A 22,828-nucleotide genomic window follows, 5' to 3' on the forward strand; every position below is an offset into this window, starting at 1 on the left:
ATTCCTTAAGAAAATACGAAATATAATATTAAATAGTTACAAATGCGGCTCGGCAATTCAAAATAAAAGGAAACGACCAAGAGAGCCAATGGTCTACTTTTGGCGGTGAATTATTAAATAATTCTACACAGTGGATTTGAACGTTAAAGTTTGGTTAAATTCTTGATAATCTTTCTGTTGAATCTGATCCAATCTTTTTTTTTTTTTTCATCGACCAGTAAATAGGTATCAATATCTAAGTATCTTCTGATATAATTTAAAAACGAGATCGGTCTATCTCGTTTTTTTTAAACGCATATTCAAGGTAGGCGTGAACAAATAAATAATTAAAGATACAACTCGGTTTAAAATACGTTTGAAATACGTTCAAACTCGCTGTATAGAATTATTTAATAATCCATCGCCAACATCGGACCATTGGTTCTCTTGGTCGCTTCTTTTTATTTTTAATATAATATTAAATTAAAATCGACCCAAGGAGCCTGAATAGTCACGGATGGGCGTGAGAAACTTGTGAAGACTTCACGTATAAATTGGGGCGTTTCGTTCAATATGTAAAAAGGATAAAGGAATTTTTTTATTGATTCCCCTCAGAGTTACAACATTCCTCTTCCACATCTCCCACAACCAATTCAAGCTGATTGGAAGTCCGAGATTCAGTTCAATTTTTTCAATTGATAAACTCGACTTTGAAAGAAGTTCGATCTGGAAAAATCCGACGGTGTGCGGATTCGAATTCGGGACCTCCCGCTCGTAGCTCTTGCACTCAGGCCGCGAGATCACTGGGTCGGTTTTCGATCAATATATTTAGATCATCCAAAAACTCAAGTGAGAATCAGAAATGTTCGCAATTGTGTGTGTCGACCATCACGGAAAGCCAAATAGCAAAATGAAATAAAGAAAGTCCGGAATAATAACTGTCGAAAAATACTAAACTACAACATTGCTATACTTTAATCCTTTGTGCATTATATCGCAAAATAGCCGCTGAACTCTCACTCTTATTTTTCGGACCTATGCGACATAAAACTCGGAGTTATCCTACGTAATATATTTACGTTTTGACGCATGCAATTGCAATTTAAACGTTTTCACAAAACGTGTGCAGTCTTTTTGACGTTAGCAAAATCGCGCGCATATTTACAAGACACTGCAAAAAAAACTCGCTCAAATTGCGCATTTTATCGATGAATAATAGACGTTAACAAGCTCGTAATGTGAATAGAAGCACGCGATTCGCGAGTAATTCAAAATCGTAAAATGGCCAAATTCTCGTTGTTTGTGTCATTGTATATGACTCTCATTGAACCCGTTCGAGTTTTATCGATATATTTGATTCAACCGTCTAGTTTCGCTGACGACTGTTCCTGCGGTGTGCAAGTTTTATGAACGTCGTCGTCTCGAGTTGCGCAGAATGCAATTTCGGATAACTTTCTCTTCTGACTTACATGTTGTCAACCTTACCGCTACTCCTTAAAAGTGTATGGAAGAAGAAGGAAAGACGGAACTTTGCTGTTAGACGAAAAACAGCTGGCTAAACAAGATTCGAAAATTCGGCGAGCATATGTATGAATGTAGACAACGTTCCGAGTTGTGCCGATTCCAAAATGGTGGAGAAATTTAAAAATGCAAGAAGCACATGAGAATTTCGAGATTCAGGAACACATAAATATTTATAAGGGACACAGATGGCCGAAGACGCTAATTTCAACATGCGGAAAGAATGTAAATTCAAAGAATTTATTTGTTTAGATTTTAGACTAATTTTTCTAGAAAGCACGAATTGTAAACTTTAACACTCATCACGGAGTAAATATTTGAAAACAGTCGAAATTTAGTTTTTGTAACTTATAATATCATATAATTTATTTTTTATAACCTATAATATATTTAAACAGCTTGAAGCTGAAAATATATATTACTTCTGTTCTTAATCATCAAAGTAGAATTAAATTTCTCACACAATGCAATATCTTATACATTATACTTTACAAACTTTACAGTTAACTCGCTCTCTTGAAGCGGTAACGTTAAGCAAATTGCATGCAAGTTACGTGTCTACAAATTAAATTCGATCAGCTTCTCTTATTAATTTCGCGTTGTATCTCTGTAACATCGAGTTTAATCATTTTCGCAAAGTTTAAAAAAAGACATTGTTTTACATACGCAATAATAAAGCCAGATACGAAATTCTATGTATTTCATTTATAGAAATGAAAGTAATATGATAGTAAAATTGTTAAAACAATGTTTCTGCGAAACAACAGTGTCATAGAGTTATCTTTATTTTTTTATTTCATTTTTCTATAATATTTAATCTGCGATTAAATTTTCAAATTGCATTTTTTATGACATGCGTTCCGTTTTATTCTAGAACTATATTATGGTTTTTAAATTTAAATTACGTTCTTGAACTCTCGACTTCCTGTTTTTTCTGCGCTTTGCAAGCAATTAGTTTTTTTGTTTTGTTTTGTTGTTTACTTTTTGCAATTAATCTTTTTTATATCAAATTGTTTGACAATTAAAATTATTTTAAAATTTGAGTATGCTGTTAGAAAATAATATCGTAGTTTGATAAACAGTTTCTTAATTTGTTTTTTTTTTTAAGAGAAGAAAGAGAGAGAGAGAAAGAGAGCAATTGTAGATATATAACGCAGAAGACTATAGCGTGCCGTTTTCAGTTTAAAATTGCTTTAATATTGCAACAAATCTTTATGACGTCTATTTTTGTGTTAAGTACATAATTTTACGTTTGGTTTTATTGTTATGGTTCGTTGAAGACCAATGAGAGTAACATCGTCATTAGACTTCTATTAACGGCACAATAAGCTTGATATAGATAAGTTATGAATATTTTAACGATTGGTATAAAAGCGTAATGTAAGATTCTTTATATGTCGATCTAAAAGAGAGAGAGAGAGAGCTAAACTTTTATGACAAAATATAAACGATTTTTCGTCATTTACTCAGGAAAAAAGAGATTATACGATCTTTGAAGCATTAAATATGTTTTTGCAATAAAGATAAAATTTTAGAAAGCACAAATAGTTGCAAACGTGCCTAATGATGTAAAAAACAAAATAAAAACTATATCCTTTTTGGATAAAAATACATTATTTACAACATAATAATAATATATTATAATAATAAATAATAACAATAATAATATGTATTATTTATAACATATAATAAAAAATAGAATTTTTACAATTACACACACTGTGTATTATTAATAACTAATAAAACATTTTCTCGTTGAAAACTTTATTGTTAAAGTTGCTCTGTATCGCGCTGAACTCTAATTAAAATTCTACACATAAATGAATAAATATAAATGAAATGATGACTCTAAATAAAATTAAATTTTGCTAAAAGTTTTGCGACATTGTTCCATGCTGATTATTACACACAAGCATGAGCATGAAAAACATTTAGCCAGCTTGGTAAAACTCTCTGTGTCGATCGTATTGCTGCAATGTGAAAATTCAGCTTAAGACTTATAGATTGGAAGTGACTATCTCGCGTTATTGATCGATCTTCGTCGAGTCCAGTTACCTCCATGCTAGAAAAGACACGATCTGTCGAACGGAATGAAATTGAAGGGTAGAAACAGCTAGCCAGCATTTTTTGATATCTATAAATCTGACTGCCAGCGAAAGAATTCGATACGAGTTAAAAATTGTGCAATTCCTATCAAATAAATTTTACCGAGATCGAGTCGATTGTATAGATGGACCCGACTGATGAATATAAACGTGGCAAAATTGACACATGCATGTGAGAATTACGTTTTTACATCAATCAAGACTGCTCACATAAATTCTTATTGATTGACATATTTTATTATCTTTATACGTAACAAAAGGATGATTAAAATGATATTTTTTTATTATCTCTTTCGTAAAATGTAATATATGCCGAATTGTGTCGTTGTAATGAATGAAATTGCAAAAAGTTTGTGGAAGTAGAGATAAATTCTGGAAATAAATTCGTCGGTTTACTGGATCTCGGTTTTGCAATTAAGAGAGGGAGGGCATCTGGCGCTGCATGAAATTCGTGGCTGACATAACTCGGCGCAGCATTCAGCACGTGTCAACCACTGGCAGGAATGCTCAAGATGACACGTGACTGAAGCGTAAAAAGGCCGACCGACAAAATTCCGACGAGGCAAATCGGAATTCGCGTGTTCAATCGGCATTTTTGATCCATCGGACTCGACTCTCGGTTCGCGGCGCACGCAATGCCGGTCGCTGAAAAAACATGACACGTATTGGCAAAACTTTGAGCAAAAAAAAAAAGCCATGAGATAGACGAACCACTTCTAATTGTGAATCACGTACCAGTCCGAATGTGATACAGAAAGCCAAAGTGGACCGGTAAACTCGTTAGCTACGTGTACAACCAGCAGAAACAGCACGAACGAGATGTTGCTTCCGCTGCTTGCAACTTAATATTTTCCTTCGACGAAAATTTTCACCCGAAATACGGGTTCGCAGACAATATTACAGACATATCTCGCGGACAATATTACACGTGCAAATTCTGTTTACTTCGTCGAGTGATAAAGGAGAAATAAATGAGTTCGCTTCAATTTTCGATTCAATTAACAGACATAAGAGTTTTATAATATGTAACTATTATTTATTTATTGTTAAAAAAAGGACCAAGTAACTTAATTATCAATCGAGATTTTTTTTCAACAAAAAATATTTGTGATATTTTAGGAATATTTCAACACGGACAAATATATTGGTGGAAAGTAACAGTTCCATCTGAGTAAGATTCATGGAATCGTAGCAAATTCATATAAGTCACTCCCGCGCTTCTGGCTTTTTATTCACGTTGGGAATTTATCTCGCGAACTTGAAAGAGGAAAGTCTGCGTCGCCGCGGGCAATACGATACTCGGGAGGAACGAAGTGCGGCATAAATTCTGCATGCCGCAGCACCAGAGAAATTGGGATTGACATGTTACTACGTTGCATAAAATAGCAGGCCACGTTTGTGTATATCTCCATTATCCAAAATTCAATGCAAAAACGAAATTTTCATCATGTTTACATTCCCAATACGCGCGCGTGTAGATAAACGAACGTTTGTGTAACGCAAGTAACATTTATATATATATACATATACCATAAAATTGTACTTGGTCTCAAAAAGAATTGAATTTGCCACAACATGAACATAAACTTCCAAGAGATCGGTATTAGCGATAAATTCGAAATTTCAATTTGCATTACGAAACAGAGAGAATGTTACTTAAAATTTCTGATTAAATGTTTTGATCGAAATAACAAACGCGTAACATCAATAGAATTTCAATGCGTTGTAATTTCTACAATTAAATTTCTTCCGAATTCACACACACAGATTCGAGTTTATTTCTTTCATTTTTAAGCAGACGAAACTACCATGTTTTACATATGTCACATTTAATTATCATATATTACAACTTTTAATTATTTTCTCAACAATAATCCGTAATAATGAGAAGTGTGTCGGATGCAATTAGTTTCCAAATAAAACCGCAAAACCGAATCGCAACTTTCATCTCGCGTTCTGGCGGGCGACATAGTGCGACGATCGTCTTGAAGAATCATCCTCGTGTCCGCAATTGCCAAAAGTCCTATCTTTTGATTTCGCGCGCGACGTGACACTCGTGCACAAAAGCCATTTATTTCCCGCGTTTCCTGACAAGCAATTGCCTTCGCTTCCCATTCAGCACCAGCACGGCTTGCGCCTCTGGGAACAGTTATCACGTGAGAATCGTAAATCATGAAGCACCTCGGCAGGGGCGTGCGGGACCCGTACATTTTTGTAAAGGTATTATTTTGTGCGCGCAATACTCAACAATCCCGCGACGTTATTACACACTATTCTAAATTATCTTACATTAATCTATCATTTTTGATTGTGTATTATAATCCCTAATAAATTACTACGCAATTTTATCTTTTGCTAAAACTCGCGTTGTAATTGTGTCGCCTGTTTTCAGTTTATGGAAAATTCTATACATCGTATATACATATATCGTGAAAATTTATAGTGTCGTTTGAAAGTGCATACGATTTATATACAAGCGAGTTTAATGTAGAAGATTATTTTTAGAGATTTCATAATTCATAAAATAAAAATATCTAACATGCTCTCTCTTTTTCGCAATACTGCATAAATTCTCAAAATAATTCTATACTGCAAAATATATCTCGCATACTTATTAAATATGTTACAATATCTTGGTTTCTTTGTTTTTACAAAACTTCCAATTTTTCCTGCATGTATCATATATTTTTCTGCATATGATTAGTAAAAGTTCTTTGTTTCTCATTTTTATTTATTTATTTATTACACGAGATTATCCTCACAATTTACAAGTTGTCAATTTTGTTTTGTTTTGCTTAAAAGAGTATAATTTGAAAAAGCAACCAAGTATGGAATTTATCGGGAATATGTGTCGATAGTTCACGCGGTGTGTTTAATTTATTCAAACAACTTCTCTTCCATTTTTCCGCCGTGGACTCGATGCATCTTCCTCGGTGTGAATAATGCATCAAAAATCCAGTATTTAAATTTATTTCTCGCCTTCTAGCGAAGAAAATATCGCCAAGAACACGTAACGATTTGAACGAAGATGTATGAATCAGAATCTCTTTTTTTTACTGATTTTCTTTTTCTCTCTTTCTTTCTTTCTCTCTCTTTTAAAACGTTCAGAGCAATCACTTTGGAGCGATGCCATGACTCAAACGCCATCATGTTCGGTCGATGTTTTCTGTATCTAGCTCGTACGTTACACACACGCGTGCGCAAGCGCACGCACACATACACGTCGAACAGTTGATAGAAAAATAATTAAATAAATAATTAAATAGACGATGATTAATCAAAAAGTATATATTTTAGAATTAGTGATTATATTCAATCTAATCTCGTGATATTACTTTTTTTCCCGTTCGTGATGATAAAAGCTTTTTGAACTCTCTCTTTAATATCGTATATATCATTTTTACGATAATGACTGAATTTGTTTATAGTATACCTTTTGAATTATTTATGATACATAAAATTATGAAGAATGATTATTTATTCATAAAAAATATTTAACGCGTAAAATAATTTTAGTGCCACATTTTATGTTGTAACGCGGTTTATGAAGGTACCGTTGCTTACTTCTTTTTTCCCTCGTAATGACAAATTTTACGCTACTTAGCTTTTCCGTTGCGGTAATGTAGACGCACGACAAGTATCGCCGAAAAAAGTCCCATTAATACGTCGTGAGACGCAAACGATATTTAAATAATCTGAAATAAAGCAAGCGCAATGCAGTAACGGGATTTGTGCAGCTGTATATGCATGTACGTATATATATGACGATCGCTTCACCATATTTAAATCATCCGGGAAATACTAAGGGAGGAAGTTTATAGTATCGTCTAGTTTTTCCTCAAACAAACGTGCCGTTCCACAAGCGTGTTGAACGCGCGATAAAATCCCGGTGATTTAAATTCCCAAAGTTCACCGTTGTAACAATAAATTGTCCGAATATAAACTCGAAAATCAATCAGACTTAATTGCCACGTAAATCTTGCTTCCGTAGGTAAGTATCGATTGTATTCGCGAGCGCGATTAAGTACAGAGTCGCTCTGGTGCGTGTGCGCGACGCGTTTGCCGAATTCATACAAGAGAATTCAAAAAGATCTCATTGTTAATTCTTCAAGACCAGATCTTAAAAATGATCTACGAGTTGTTTAGACCAGGTCTGTGAGACTCGTGCGACTTTAAAATCGAATATCTCCGCGAAAAATCAATATTTTTTAAATTTCTTTTTTCTAAAACAAAAGTTTGAACACTTCTGCGTCGATAAAAAAACAAATTTAAAATTTCTCTAGTAATTTCGAAAATATAAGCGTTTAATCAAAACCTTCACAAGTTTTTTTCGAAAAAAACTTTGCTTAAAAATTTACCATTTTTTTGTAATTAAGATTTTTACGACATTTCAACGCAGTTTTGTAGGAAATTGTTTGTACTTTTAGAGAAAAAAGTGTCTTCTAAAAATTGTAAAATGACAAACATTTTTACAATGGGTCTTTTGGGACGTTTTTCAAAGAATGACATTTTTCTAGCGCTCAACTTTGATACAATATTTTAGCAATAAATGAATAGTTTAACACATTCTTTTTTAAACAATATTTAAACGATTTTGCGTCGATAAAAAACAGATTGAAAAACCTTTAAGTTTCGAAGATGTAAGCATTAAAAAAAAAGACAATGTTTTGCAAATATTCCGCGGGTGGCAGCTCCCGTAGCTGCAAATCGCATACTCTGCACGCTAATAAATCGATATATATGTACATATATTTTCATAAAATTATAAAAAAAACATCAATTAGTTGATATGTTAGAAGTGCTCAAAGCGAAAAAAAAAATTTATTTACTATGTGAAATGCCAACGTTTTGTTCAGATTTGGATCTCTCAGACCCTTTTCGCACTTTACAATTAAATATTTAACAAGTTATTGAACAAACGACTCTGTCAATGATCTCTATCATTATTTGAGACCTTATCATTTTTTTCAGAGCCTTCAGATGTCGCGTAAAAATAATATTTAGTAGAGACATCAGTTTAAACCTTTTGATCTCTGGGAGACCCACGTCTGGACTTGAAAAATTAAGTATCTTAATTTAGTTGGGAAATTTAGTTGGTAGGACGTTTTATTGACATTAATTATTGAACAAGCCTTAACACACACAAAGAAATTTATCAGGTCAATTAAGATCTTTGCTCTCACATTTGTCTTTACAATTTTATAATAAAGATATAGGTTCCAAAAAGAGCGAATTTACTTCGCATTCATAAAAACCTCCTCGTTTTTGCAGTCAGATCGTCAAAAATTGCAGAGATGCGACAATAACTTTCCGACTTGAAAATTAAGCAAAGCAATGTATTTAGCGTGGTTTGCAACTAAATAGCCGGATATATTCCGCGACATTTAAGGTATTAACGATAAGATCGCGGTGCAGGATAAAGTGCGCTCGTCTCTGTCTCTAAAGAGAATGAAACTCTTGTCAACTTCGAGTATTGCTCACTGTTTCAGAAATCAACGTTCAGTGAAATGGCTCCGAAAACATTATACGGATGACTATTTATTGTCATAACCCGCAACGTGAAATAATAGGAGCAATTTGGATCTTTTATGCTCGTATTGTACTTGGTACTCGGAAGCTATACTCCTATTGTTTTTGGTGATTATAGCGTAGGAAATTGTCATTGTCACAATACGGCGCAAACCTTGAATGTTTGTCTAAAGCTTCTGTCGCATTAGGAACAGCTGCATGTGCAGTAAATACGGGAAATTTATACTTATACATAAAATATTTAAAATTGTTGCGTTTATTTCTTAAATATTTAAACAATAATTTTTTACTTGAAGAGTACGTAGTCAAATTATTTATTTAAACTTAATATACGGCAATTATATTGTTAAATATTTATAATTTTATTATATATAAAATTTATATATGTTACACATATTCACCGCTTGTGTGTTTATATTATCTTGTGAAATCTTTCTGTATGTGTGTGTGTGTGTGTGTAAACACATAGAGATTTTAATGATTTGTGGGAATACATTGATACACTAGTTTTTCGTCATCAAAACGAGTTGCGCTGTTTAATTGCGAGGATGTCTACAAAAAGGGAAACGTAACCGAATTGCAAAACGCGCGACGAAACAAATTCCATCTCACCGCCGAATTTTGTTGCGCGCGCCAGTTATGTAAAAAGTCCGACGAATATGAAAGAGAAGTAAAATAAAAACTATAATTTAGCGACGTAAAGTTTTGTTGTACGAGCAAAACGAGAAAACGTTGTAGCAATAGTTGAATAAGTTTCTATAGCAGTAATTAGAGCAATTACACAAAGTGCGGTTACTATCTTTTCGCATCTCCGCAGCTATTAAAGCGCGAAAAAATTTCAAATCCCCGATGCAATTTGCGTAACACATCGCACACAATAAGCTATTGTTTTTAGAAATTATTATTTTTATGCTGGCGCGAAGATATGCCGGCGATGAAATCTTGTTTAAATGATGTGTATTAAATAATCCGAAGTGAATGCGCTACTTTCCATCAAAGTCTCTAATTACATTCAGTGAAACAAGAACGCTGAGAACTTAGCAAAACTTAGAATAACACAGATAACTCGTATAAACTAAGAAGAATTCGCGTAACTTATATAGTTTAGATTAAGTTACGAAAATACTGAAGAGGTTGTAGAAAAAAAATTAGAGAATACAATAATTGATATTATCTGATTATGTTACAGAATTGTTTTTACTTGTAATAGCTAAAAAAAAAATATATACTGTAGAGATAGATGTCGCAGCATGTTTAAAATCTATGTACGTGCAAGAATATATGTGAAAATGTTTTGATGGTCCATTGACGTGACGCTGACGCATAGCGTTGGTGGAATTTTAAACGTGTAATCTACATGCATCAGGAAACCTAAAATAAATATGTTACACGAGTAACATTATGTAATATTCATTTTTTATGTAAATTTCCTTTCGTATATTTATATATCTTTTTTATACACTGTTCAAAGAATGTTTAAGTTCAGATATTGCATTTTAGGGTCGCACGTGGTAGGAAGTCAGAAATGTAATTTGCGAATAAAATCCCACGGGGAAAGCGGAAATGTTCTATTGTCGAAGTTCCTTGATTCCGTTCTACGTTTTCGACACGCGTGTGCAAGTAACTTTTCGATTAAACTGCACTACTTTTTGATTAAACTGCACTACCACTGTAATAGTCTTATGTAACAGAAATATTGATCTGCAACTTGATATTTTTTTTTCAAACCTTCTACAAGAAACATTAATGCGGCAAATGAGAGCCAAGCGTTGGTTGTGTAGATGTATTTATATGATACGCCACAAATTTTTTTAATTTCAATTTAATTGCCTTAATTTTGTTGCACTTTATTGCATATATGAAGTGTTCCGTTTTAATGGAAACGATAGAATTCTTGAAAACGAAGCAAGTGACAAAAAATATGTCAAACAAAAGTAGATTTTGGGGAGAACTTGGCAAATAAGAACCAAACACAAGTTGTACATATCGGAATATTCGGAGCACGCACTCCGTTTAGCTCTTATTTGTTGCAAACTTTTATTTCTCGTAGAAAGTTCATAATATTCCTGAAGCGCGACTGATTTACATATTTATATGTGTACTTGTATATTTGAGTTTGGTGTTTTTCTTGTGTTTTTCAGGACATATCGGACATTAAATGCGAAGGCAACAAAAGTATGATTTACACCCCTATTGCCACTAAGCCTGTAAGCGGCGTGATCGGCGCTTCCTCGAGCGTAGTGTCGATTATGATAGCAAACATCTTGCGGCTTTTCAAGGTACGTTTAGTCGGTTCATATATATTATAGTCATTTTATATGAGCAAATTACTCCACACAAACATGTTTTTTTTTAACAAAACTTTCAAGTTTAATTAATTTTTGTTATTTGTAATTAATAGAAAATTATTAAATTTTATGTATATGCAGAAATATGTTATTATTTTATTAAACTTATAACGCAAACTGGTAGGTAGTATAAAATTCAAAAATTAAAATTTAAAAAGAATTAGAATGTTATGTTGACGTCATTTTTTTATATGGAGATGTCTAAGATCATATTTAAAAGAGAGATAAAAAAAAAATATATATATATATACAAATGTGACGACAACAAGCAACTTAAAGCTTTTTCGAGAATGTAATGACACTGTCGAAATTTCGTGTGACCGCTAACAAGGTCGGCAGAGCAATCAGTTCCTTTGGAAGGATCACTCATCCATTTGTAAGGATCAAACCAAGAAAGGTTACTCTTGCGACGCCGTTTCGTATCGCGGAGACTCAGATAAAACCTTTCCGCGCTCTAAAAAGACGTCACGCAGCATGAATTCGTTGAAAGGAATCCGGTGATCCGCGCAAAATTGGCTTTCTAGAAGAAGCTCTTTGTCGTCATCGAAATGTGAGAGAAGGTGAGATAAGATGAAAACTCTCACTGTAGGTAAAAATAGTCATATTTTCAATCCAGAAGAAAATAGAGGCTTGTGCAAAGAAACTTTTAAATGTTTACCGCACGATCGAACTAGCAAATTTACCAGATGTGCAAAAGCTTCTATTGAACTTTCCGTGAAATTCGATTTTAGTGTTTTACTTCGTTAGATGGCGTAAAACTAATCCGAGAAATAAGGTGAAGCGCAAAGTGAACCAAGAAATACTCCAGTTAAACTTAAAACAAAAAAGCAACTTGTTTCGCATTTGTATTGTTTTCTGCAGGATATAAGATCTACAGAAAGAGAAAGAAAATATAGATCAGAATTGATTTTTACATGAGAAAAACAAGTGTATATTTTATTTTGTACTAACACAGGCGCGCGCTACGCGCACGCTATTGTTATTTTTATTTAACGTTGTCAGTGAACACAACCTGTCACCGCGATGACAGATAGTATATACGTCTTATAAACCATATAATACACATATGAGAAATGTTAGAAATAACGCATGAAAATCAAACTCAAAAAATAGTGAGAGAGAGAAGTGGAAAAACAACACGTGACAAGGAAAAGGGTAAAAAAGAGAATATTATATATATTATATGTAATATATATTCTATATCTATATATAATACACACACATACGCATAAATGTATATATATATATATATATACCGTAATCACGTGACCGAAGTCAGTAACACCGCCGCGGTCGCGCGGCCGAAGTCAGTGACTCCACCGCAGTCGCGCGACCGAGGTCATTGACCCCGCCGCGGTCGCGCGACCGCGATCAGTGACTCCCCACCCACCAAGGCCGCGCGCCCGCGGTCAGTGACCCCGCCAAGGCCGCGCGGCCAAGGTCAGTGACATTACTGTAGTATGTATATAATATATATAATACAATATAAAGTATAATATTATAAATATATAATAAATTATATGTATAATATGTATTATATTTAATGTTATATATAATATAAATTACAATCACGTTATTTTCACGTGTTGTTTTTCTACTCTTTCCTGTCACGTGACTTTAGTTATGTTTTTAATTTTCTCTACATATACGACGAACTGTCTCAAAAAATCGCTTTTCATTATTTACTCTCTCGATCTTACCGATTCGATTCGACTCGATCAACCAACCAACCAATCGGCAACACGGAAAAGAGGCAACAATTTTTTTGTTTTTTAATCAAAAGTTCTTTAATTGTTTAAACATTTCTGCATTGATAAAAAAACAAATTGAAAAAATCTCTAGTTTCAAAGATGCGTTTTAAAAAAAACTAATTTTTTTTCTAGAAATGCCGCAATTTCTGAGTGTCTAGGAGACTCACGTCTAACTACTGAAGGGATAGAATTAGTATGTAGTTATAATTGAAGCAAAGAAAGTTAAGACAAGTTGAGATATCGGCGTGTCGCAGACGACAAGAGTTTAGGGTTTCTAAAAGTGCTTGTGTTACGCGGCTTAAACTCTCGAGTTCTATCAGTGAGGATAAAAGATATCCACCAGGCAAGATGATCCAAAATGTACTGTTGCACGAATCGAGCTGAGTGCCATCCTGGATTTTATTGCACGTACTCTCTTTTATCGCTTTCCCTCATTATTTTATAATGATCCACTTGAATTTGAAAACTACTTCCCTTTCTGTTTATCGGCGCAAACCAAGTGCCCTTTTCAGTTCACTTTCCGTCGACGTGTTTTTACTGTGAACAAAGACATCTGCGGAGTATATTTTCGCGGATTTTATTCCGCTTGCAAGTTTTGTTCATTGTCGGGGAAAGTCGCGCAAATGCAGGAAATATCTAATGAGTTATCGTATTTCAATATTTTTCTTGTCATTTTCTCATACACGTACACAATTTTATTGGCAGAATTCAGATTTACCTTATTAAAAAAAAAAAAAAAAAAAAACAATATTGCCACATTTCGATATCGTGATAGTTGGATTTTATAACAGCTCTCTCTTATTTTGTAACTTATAACGATAAAGTTGTTATTGTGTGTTAACATATCAATAATTTTTTGTTTGAGATGTTACGAATATTGACTTTACATGTCTAATGAGAGATTGTAAAGATCAAGTACGCGCTTACAATTTGACTGTCATTTTTTTTACAATCTTTTATCATTTTCAATGTATATACAAAGTGTCTAGTATAATAGCCACCGCTCGTGAAAAGTGGGAGATAGAAAAAGTTATACCGGCCCGAAAAGTCCTATATCACTTTGCAAAATTTTCAATAATTAATATTATTAATTTGTTATTAATTAATAAAAGAGGTTATTAATTAATAAAAGAGAGAGAGAAAGAGAAAATATATAAGATCTGCGAAAATGAGCGTGTATTTACGTGCAAAAGACAGCCTTTCGCGAGCTTATGGTTGCTACGCGCGCGGCAATTCAATGAGAGGAGTTAATATAATCAGCATATACCTAATGTACATATTATGCTTTCGCGTTTAATCGTCTTTTGGGTATCGATTTTTATGTAATATGTATATTATATGTTGATTATATTAACTCCTTCCATATTGAGTTGCTACGCCGCGCGCGTAGCAACTATAAGTTCGCAAAACGCTAGGCTGTCTTGTGCACGTGAATGCATACTCATTCTCAGATCTTTTTTATTAATTAATAACTTGTTAATTATTGCAAATTTTGCAAACTGGTACAAGGCTTTTCGGTTTAATATAACCCTTCCTGTCTGCCCACGAACGGTGATACGACTATTTTCGGACATCCTGTATATCACAGTTTTCTGACAATGAGAGTTAAACATAATATAACTTATATAATATTTAACCTTTAAACTGCAAACAAGGATCCTTTGTGTCCGCGCAAAATCTACTTGCGTTTATAACTTACAAACGAGGAAAGAGAGAGGAATTTGACTTCGCCCTAAAAAGTTGTATAGGAAGGGAATGTAACAGTCAGAAATTTCAGATCTTCAATACAACTTTGACAGTGACAAGACGAAATTTCGAGCGGACACGAACAAACCTAGTTTGCGGATTACATATACTTTTCGTACAAATACATAAAAACTTTTTTTGGTTTTTATTTAATTTTCACATAATTTTGCTCAATTGAAAGTGTAGTCGTGATATTTTTCATTAAAAAATTGTTTTTCATAATAATTCCAAAATAGAGCAGCGCTCTTCCGACGAACTAACTCGGGCGCTTCGACTGGAAGAACAGGTTGATTATTGTGTCATAATGTTACCATTATTTTGAATAAAAATGTGTAAGATTAGAAGAACTTAATTTTTACTTCAAAAACGTCAGCATTCGCAAATGTACAAAACGCGTTTTTCATGTTGAAAAATTAAGCGTTTAAATTTAATAAAATGCAGTAGCATAATTTGTTTATGAAAACAGTAAAAGTAAACAGAAAAAAATAGAGAAATATATATCTAATATATGTAAAATAGGAAATAAAAATACTATTAAAAATCTTTTCATCATCTTCATAATTTTCGTATCAATAATTTGAGTTTTCATAAAGTCTCGTTTCAACATTATTTATGCTTTAGAAATTTAAATTTTGTATTAATATCAAAAACGGCAATCTTCAAAAGCAAAAAATATGCATGGATATTAATATCGAAAATAATATCACGCGCGACTTTTGCGCAGCTTTTATGTTGATCTTGAAGCATGTATGCGCCAGCGTACGTGCAAACGAGTAATAACGCCATAACATTCGTTAGAGAACAATGCCACATCAGCAAGAAACTATCTCTCGGCGGAGCATACGCTTTTTGTGCAAAAATGCAGTTACAAAAAAACTAGAAAGAAAATGAAGAGAGAGAGAAAGTTGGAGACAATTACCTTTAGCAAGCAATAGATTATTAAATTCAGTTGTAAAGTTATGAGCTTTCTGTATTTATAACGAGAAACAAGCAGTCGCTTACAAAACGAAGCAAGATATCAGCTTTTCTGTTATGTAATACATGTGCAAAATTTCTTTATATTTTTGTATAATATACATTTAAAAATCACATAAATACATCTTATTTAAATGTAGCTTTTTGGAGATGATGATGATGACGATAATAATAATAATAATATATTTTAAAGCATTGTTTATTTTTTTAAAGGATTACTTATTTAAACAATTCTGATAACTCTGATTTTTCACACGATTAACGCGTATTACACAAAATTTTTTTTCTTTGTTATGACAATTATGACAACTTATATTTATTTTTCAAATACTAAGAAAACACATTGCAATGTTTTCTAGTTTCTCTAATTTCATAGCTATATTACTAATTGCAGATACCGCAAGTGAGTTACGCTTCCACTAGTACAGAGCTGTCTGATAAAAGCCGGTTTGAGTATTTTAGCCGAGTGGTACCTCCAGACAACTTTCAAGCACAAGCGATGGTCGAAGTTATCAGCATGATGGGCTGGAAATACGTTTCCACGGTTGCAGTGGAAGGTGACTACGGCGAGAAAGTAAGTGATAAATTTAATCAAAAATTTCATTAGTAACATTATCTTTTGGCTCACGATAACGCGTGTTGTAGAAAATTATTCTCTGAAATAGTTATCATTTAAAAAATCATAGTTGTCATTTTTTATTATTACAGTAGTTATCACACATTTTATTATTTATATACTGATCGATTAAGGTAAAATTCGTGTAGAGAAAAAACATACAAATATTTGAAAAATATAACATGAGTCGCGCAAGATATATCTTCTCTTTCAAAAATCTACGATGTACACTAGAAATATATTATTGCTTTGCACAATTAAAACGCAATAAAATTAAAAGTAAAATAATAATGCCCGGAGAAAAAAACAATATATATAATTAGAACTTAATTCATAAAAATTATTTGAAATAATGTTTTTTGTGTATGTATCTATCATTCAAGTAAAGAATGAAAAACATAAAACTACAGTATAAAAACAGTTATCCGCATATTTACAAAGACACGGTGCAACATAGTCGCTTGCATTCTGCCGTTACATTGCGCTGCAATTGCAAATCGTGAAATCGTTATGTGCACTCGCGTTAACATCAAATTGGACAATTAGCATACGACGGCGAACTCAAAAGTATTAAAAAAAAAAAAAATTATCAGAGTCTAATCTTAAAATCGTATTATCATCTTCTCTTCTATTTGTTTCTGATACAAATATACGTATTTAATGCTCTCGAAATTAATACATGTGTGCAGATTATGAAGTTTTGCAGTTTAACATGTACAAAGCTTAAGGTAAGATCTCGTAAGCCGCAAAGCGGGTCGAGATGCCGTATCGAGTTACGTACGAAGCAACTCAGCGGTCGCGGCTGGATTTACGAACGTTGATCGCTGGTTGTGTTCAGCCAGAAATGTGTTCCTGACCGCGTCTTGCTTTAAATCCCTTCATGCTAAATTGCAATAGTGAAATTCCTGTTTAGGGGAGACTCTTCCAATTACCGTGCCCTTCACATATATTATAAAGATTATCCTTCTGAGTAACAAAAATAGATCTTAGCCGTCTCTTATTATTGTTTATTAAAAAGTTGTTAACAAAAAAGTTTCATCAATAGACCATCGTTTTCCGACACTGTGTGAGTTTTAGAAGTAAATGTGTCATGTATATGTTCAGAAGTAAGCATATGTGTTAAAAAATACAAGTATTTAGTATACAACAAAGCTTACTATTTTGTTTTGATATTTTCGATCATATATCTTTTTGTTCAAACAGTATGTTATATAATTTTATACGAGACGATTGGATTATTTAAATATTTTGTGAAGTTTCAACATGCGTTTCCACGAATTTCTGAATATGATACACAATTTCTTCTTTGTGGAATTTTTCGTATTGTACATTATCGTACACATGAGTGGGAGAGAGGCTCCGTTCTTCTCTCTGCACCCTCTTCCTGAAAAAAATTGTTGTTTACTTGGGGGAAATGCTTTATGCATATCCTGACCCTCGAGGGAGAATCAAGATTATATGAGACTCTCCGAATTACCGAAATTTACCCACTAAAACCCTTACGATATGTCTAACCAGCGCATTATACGAAGGAATGAGTCACGGAACCCATTTCCGGACTCTCGGATTAACCTTAATGGGCACAGTAATTGGTACTTTTACCCTATAACTTTTTTAAAAAATGGGTTATTTTTCCCGAAGTGTGAAGAAAAGATAACATAGTATTTATAAATAAATAATAAAACTGAAAATACACAAATTATTGGTTACATTGCAATTTATATACTTTTATTATGTATGTAATATTGATTACGGCAGCTTAACTGTAATTTATTCGACGTTACGGCAGCTTTTAGTGGACATACGTAAAATTTTGCAAGCAATCAAAAGTAAAAATATATAATTTTCACAATATTATTAAACTACTGTAAATACTGATTAACTTTAAGAATGGCTACAAAAATGCACTATTAAACAATTATTGATGAAATTACAGAGTCTATGGCTATCTTTTCCGTATGGCCATAATATCCCCATTTATCCTGTCTATTGATTCCTGAATTTTTTATTGTGCGCATTTTCTTCTTTCAATTCTTTTTATTCAATTTGTTAATTCTTTTTCTAAATATTAGTTTTTATAAAGAAAATACATTGATGTTAAATTTTAAATTGTTAAAAAGAAAAAACTTTTTCGAGAATTGAAATTAATGTAACATAAAGAAGGAAAATTAAAATGTGTATAAGTGAATAGCGGAAATGGAAAATTTTTGTCGTAAAAAAAGTAGAGTTTACGTTAATAGTAACCTGTAATTCCATAAAAGAGAGTGTCGCGCGACGTTTTTTTCTTTTTTTTTTTTACTTCTTCAGATATTACGCTATTTATGTTATCTTAGCCAATTAGCTAACTTTCACAAAATGTAGATTATAAAGAAGAGCTTTGCTTTTATTAAAAATTAATTCCAGATATTACCAAGAAAATAAGAATTTAACCTGATTTGCAATTAAGATTTGTTAAATAAACTCTGTCGCGATTTGATGAGTATTGTACGTCGTCGGAAGAGACAAAACAAATTTGCGTGCAAATCATATCGACGGAAAATTTTTCTTGTCAATTAATGACAAATTAAGCGATTATATTAAAGCTTAATCTAAAGTCGGTATAAAAAAATAACACTAACGCGATTGAAACCCGAAAAATATCATTGAATGTATTAAACCTTTTGATTTCAAAAATAAAATTTAAGTAATAAATCGAACAAAGATAGTAAAGATATTCGTTGCGTTATTATCGTCAAAAGAAACGCAATAGTGATTGTATTATTGAATATTTGAACTCGCTTGTGAAAATTCAATGTTGAAAATAGATTTGTACGATATAATCGTTATATTACGTGTTCGACTCGATCGCGAAAACGTAGGAGTATATTTTCGTTCAGAATACTGTGTGATGAATAACGGCGATTTTTACTGCGCGGTTCTCCATAAAACGCGTCGATAACATCTGCAACTTGGTGATGCATCGCGCATCTTCCTCTCGAACGTCTTTTCTTTTCGCGTAATTTCCTCACCTACCAACAGAAAAATGCGTACCTATATACATATATTACGAAAGGAAGGTGAGATAAATATATCGCGAGAATACGGACGAGTTACGTCAATATACGTATATCTATAGTTGCGTGTGTGCGATATGAAATAAAAATGCGAGACAGGTAATTTATACAGCAGCGTCTCATAGTTTGCTCCGTATATAATGACACACTCGTAGATTTGATATTGACAATTTTCATATCTTGAAGCAAGATATACGATAATAAGTTTAATTTACTTTCCTTCAACAGTTTTTTTTTTTTTTTCAAAATTAATAATTATAATTTAATATTAGACATTTGTTTTTTTTTCTTCATAGAATTGTTCGGCACACATCTGAATTCTCGAATTGAACTCTCGGATTTCGCTCTAGATTCGGCTATTTGATTGTCGGGAAATGTGTGGTTCGGGGTTCGAGTCATTTAGCATGAAAAATGTGAAGACATTCTGATAAGTATACACCGCAGAACAAACTCTCGTTGTGAAAGTGTAAGAGCCTTGACTCCAACTTTCCGGAAGAGTAGAGACTAACGGCTGTCGTACATTTTCTTCGGGCACTTTGAACAACAAGCTGCTTAATGACTACGATTTCTCATGCAAATTCTGGGGATGTACCGTCAACGATAAATGAGTATGTAAATATGAGTCAGAAATGCTCCAAAAGTTCCGTACTCTTTTGTATTCCAATTGTTTATTTCAAAATACAAAAATTAAATATCTTACGAACACGTTGTTTGACGTGTTCGACGTGTGTTTATTGACGAAATTCCACGTCTGATAAAAATGTGCGGTTTTTTAATACTCGAAATGAAATGTTATTTTTCAGGGCATTGCAACTTTTACAGCGCTCGCAACCGCATATCAGATATGTGTTGCGACATATCAAAAGATTATGAGAAATTCAAGAACAGATTTCGACGCAATTATCCAGCATTTACTGTCAAAGAATGCTAGAGCCGTAGTGCTCTTCGTCGATGAGGATAATGTCAGGTAAGATCACAAAACAATATACATCATAGACGGTCAATTCAACGATTGTGATTGTCTCTGACAACTCGAGAATGTTTGACTGTGATTGTGGTCACTTCGTTTTCTTTTATTATCACAAACAAAATGAAAATAAAAGTATGAGCAAGTTACTTATTATATTTAAATTTTTCTTAAGTTTTGTTACAACTGACAACTTTCTGGAGGATAATTTAATCGAACGATGTAGATATGAACGAACAATTTTTCCAGCAAATGTGTAAATCTTTTAACGAATAAACTGTCAACTCTGAATTTCGTTGTTTATGCTGCGACATATATTACAAACATAAAATTTCATGTTGTATATAATCACTACATGTATACTGCTATTGCAAGAAATTTGGGATTTGTCCAGGAGCTTATATAACATTTTTTATCTCTTCTGTCGTTTAATATAGTTTTACTTTACGTCTGTAAAGGTAACTTACGGTAATCGTCCTGGTCATAAACCTAATTCACTGCTTTTGGCAGAACACCAATAGGTTTCGAATCATCGTCAATAAAAAGTTTAGGGATTTTCTTGAACGAAGCGCGGTTGAATAACTTTACCGATCGAACTTTTATTTTATATGTATACAATGTACATATATATATTATATATATTATGTATATACGGGAAAAAAATAATGTTAAATCAACAGCATCAGTTTAATTGAAATATATCCTGTTGATGCAACATCAATATTATTGCATTACACATAGCAGATAGTTGCTTTAAGAATTTAGATATTAAATTAATCGCATATACAATGAACTATTTATTTTATTTTTGTGGCAGCCCGTGATGTTGACTTTTATAACTTATGAGTAAGCTTCAAACAAAATATAATATTAAATTAAAATTGACCCAAAAAGCTAGAAGAGTCACGGATGGACGTGAGAAACTTGTAGAGTGAAAACTTCTCGTATAAATTTGAAACGTTTCGATCAATATATTCAGATCATCTTCAGCCAAAACCTGAAAAATATACAATCTGTTCATGTATTTGCTAGTAAGTGAAACACGCTGTACATACCGTCAACGAAAATGAAAGTATAAATTGTTTACGAACCTCAAGTAAAAATCAGAAGTATTCGCGACTTTGTGTGTCAACCATTCCGGAAAGCCAAACGGCAAAACTGGAAATTGATAAAAAGGATTCTTGGAAAAAATTTTAAAAAAACCTCAAGCTAATTTATGAATTATATATAGATCAGATATTGTCAAAAAATGATGAGATTTGAGATAATTTGACAAAACAAATTTGGTGCGTGCAAATCATATCGACGGAAAATCTTTCTTGTCAATTAATGACAAATTTAAGCGATTATATTAAAGCTTAGTCGATATAAAAATGACACTGACGCGGTTCAAACCCGAAAAACATTTTCGAATGTTAATAGATACTTTAACTCGCCTATTTCTGTGACCTTTAGAATGTGGGTTTAAATGACGTCAACGCTTTTCTAACAGAATTGAAAAAAACCATGAATTAGCAAGTTAACGAGTAATTCCATAGAGAGATGATAACAACTTTGTTCTCGTTTTGGTTTCTAATCAAACACAGATGACCTTTTTATGCATTCATTGCTGAACTTTTCCGTTCGTTCTATTCCGACTGTCTGAAAAGTGCTGATTACATACGCACGCATCGCACATTGCCTGTGACCACCTCGCAGTCATGTAATATCTACATAGTACTTCGCACGAAAAAGTAGACTATGGTAAAGTAGATTATTTAACAATGTTTTCATTAATATTGTAAGAATTTTTCAAATTTCTTTTTTATCTTTAATTCTATCTAATTGATATTCTATTACCATTGCGTAATTTAGTTTTCTTTTGCAATTTAAATTGAGACAAGATGAAAATGAAACGCGAATGAGCAATATTACCGATAAATGTAAATTACGAATGTACTTTAATTGGGTTAAATTTAATTCAATATCACCTCGGTTAAATAAGAACCGAAAGATTGATATGTAGTTTTTAATCGTTTTTGTAATTATTTACCAGTGTTATGGTTATTTATTTAATAAATACACGGTTCTCATATATATATTATATTTTTTATAATATAGTATATTTTTCAGAAAATCATCGTAGAAGTAAATTCTCATTTTTCACGTTTGTATAACTTTCATATACTCACTCTTTTATACACCTAAAGACACCATAGCTCACGCAGTGAGTTTTCTTCTTTTTCAAACTCGCAGCTT

The 22,828-nt window shown here is 32.7% G+C and overlaps 2 protein-coding genes across 3 annotated transcripts in view; one reads left to right on the forward strand and one right to left on the reverse strand.

The window, feature by feature from the left end:
- Positions 1-22,828, forward strand: part of LOC109852659 (metabotropic glutamate receptor 8-like) — a 65,716-nt gene that overhangs the window by 22,597 nt on the left and 20,291 nt on the right. For both annotated transcript variants that reach the window (XM_020424023.1, XM_020424024.1), the window contains exons 4-6: positions 11,276-11,413; positions 16,349-16,528; positions 20,427-20,590. In XM_020424023.1, the coding sequence (XP_020279612.1) occupies positions 11,276-11,413; positions 16,349-16,528; positions 20,427-20,590 (482 nt within the window). The remainder of the gene's footprint in view (positions 1-11,275; positions 11,414-16,348; positions 16,529-20,426; positions 20,591-22,828) is intronic.
- Positions 19,560-22,828, reverse strand: part of LOC109852662 (uncharacterized protein KIAA2013 homolog) — a 29,804-nt gene continuing 26,535 nt past the window's right edge. The window contains exon 8 of the mRNA XM_020424030.1: positions 19,560-19,578. Within this exon, the coding sequence (XP_020279619.1) occupies positions 19,575-19,578 (4 nt within the window). The 3' untranslated portion in view covers positions 19,560-19,574. The remainder of the gene's footprint in view (positions 19,579-22,828) is intronic.

This window comes from Pseudomyrmex gracilis, unplaced genomic scaffold, assembly GCF_002006095.1.
Source record: "Pseudomyrmex gracilis isolate BER0280 unplaced genomic scaffold, ASM200609v1 scaffold_32, whole genome shotgun sequence".
NCBI lineage: Eukaryota > Metazoa > Arthropoda > Insecta > Hymenoptera > Formicidae > Pseudomyrmex > Pseudomyrmex gracilis.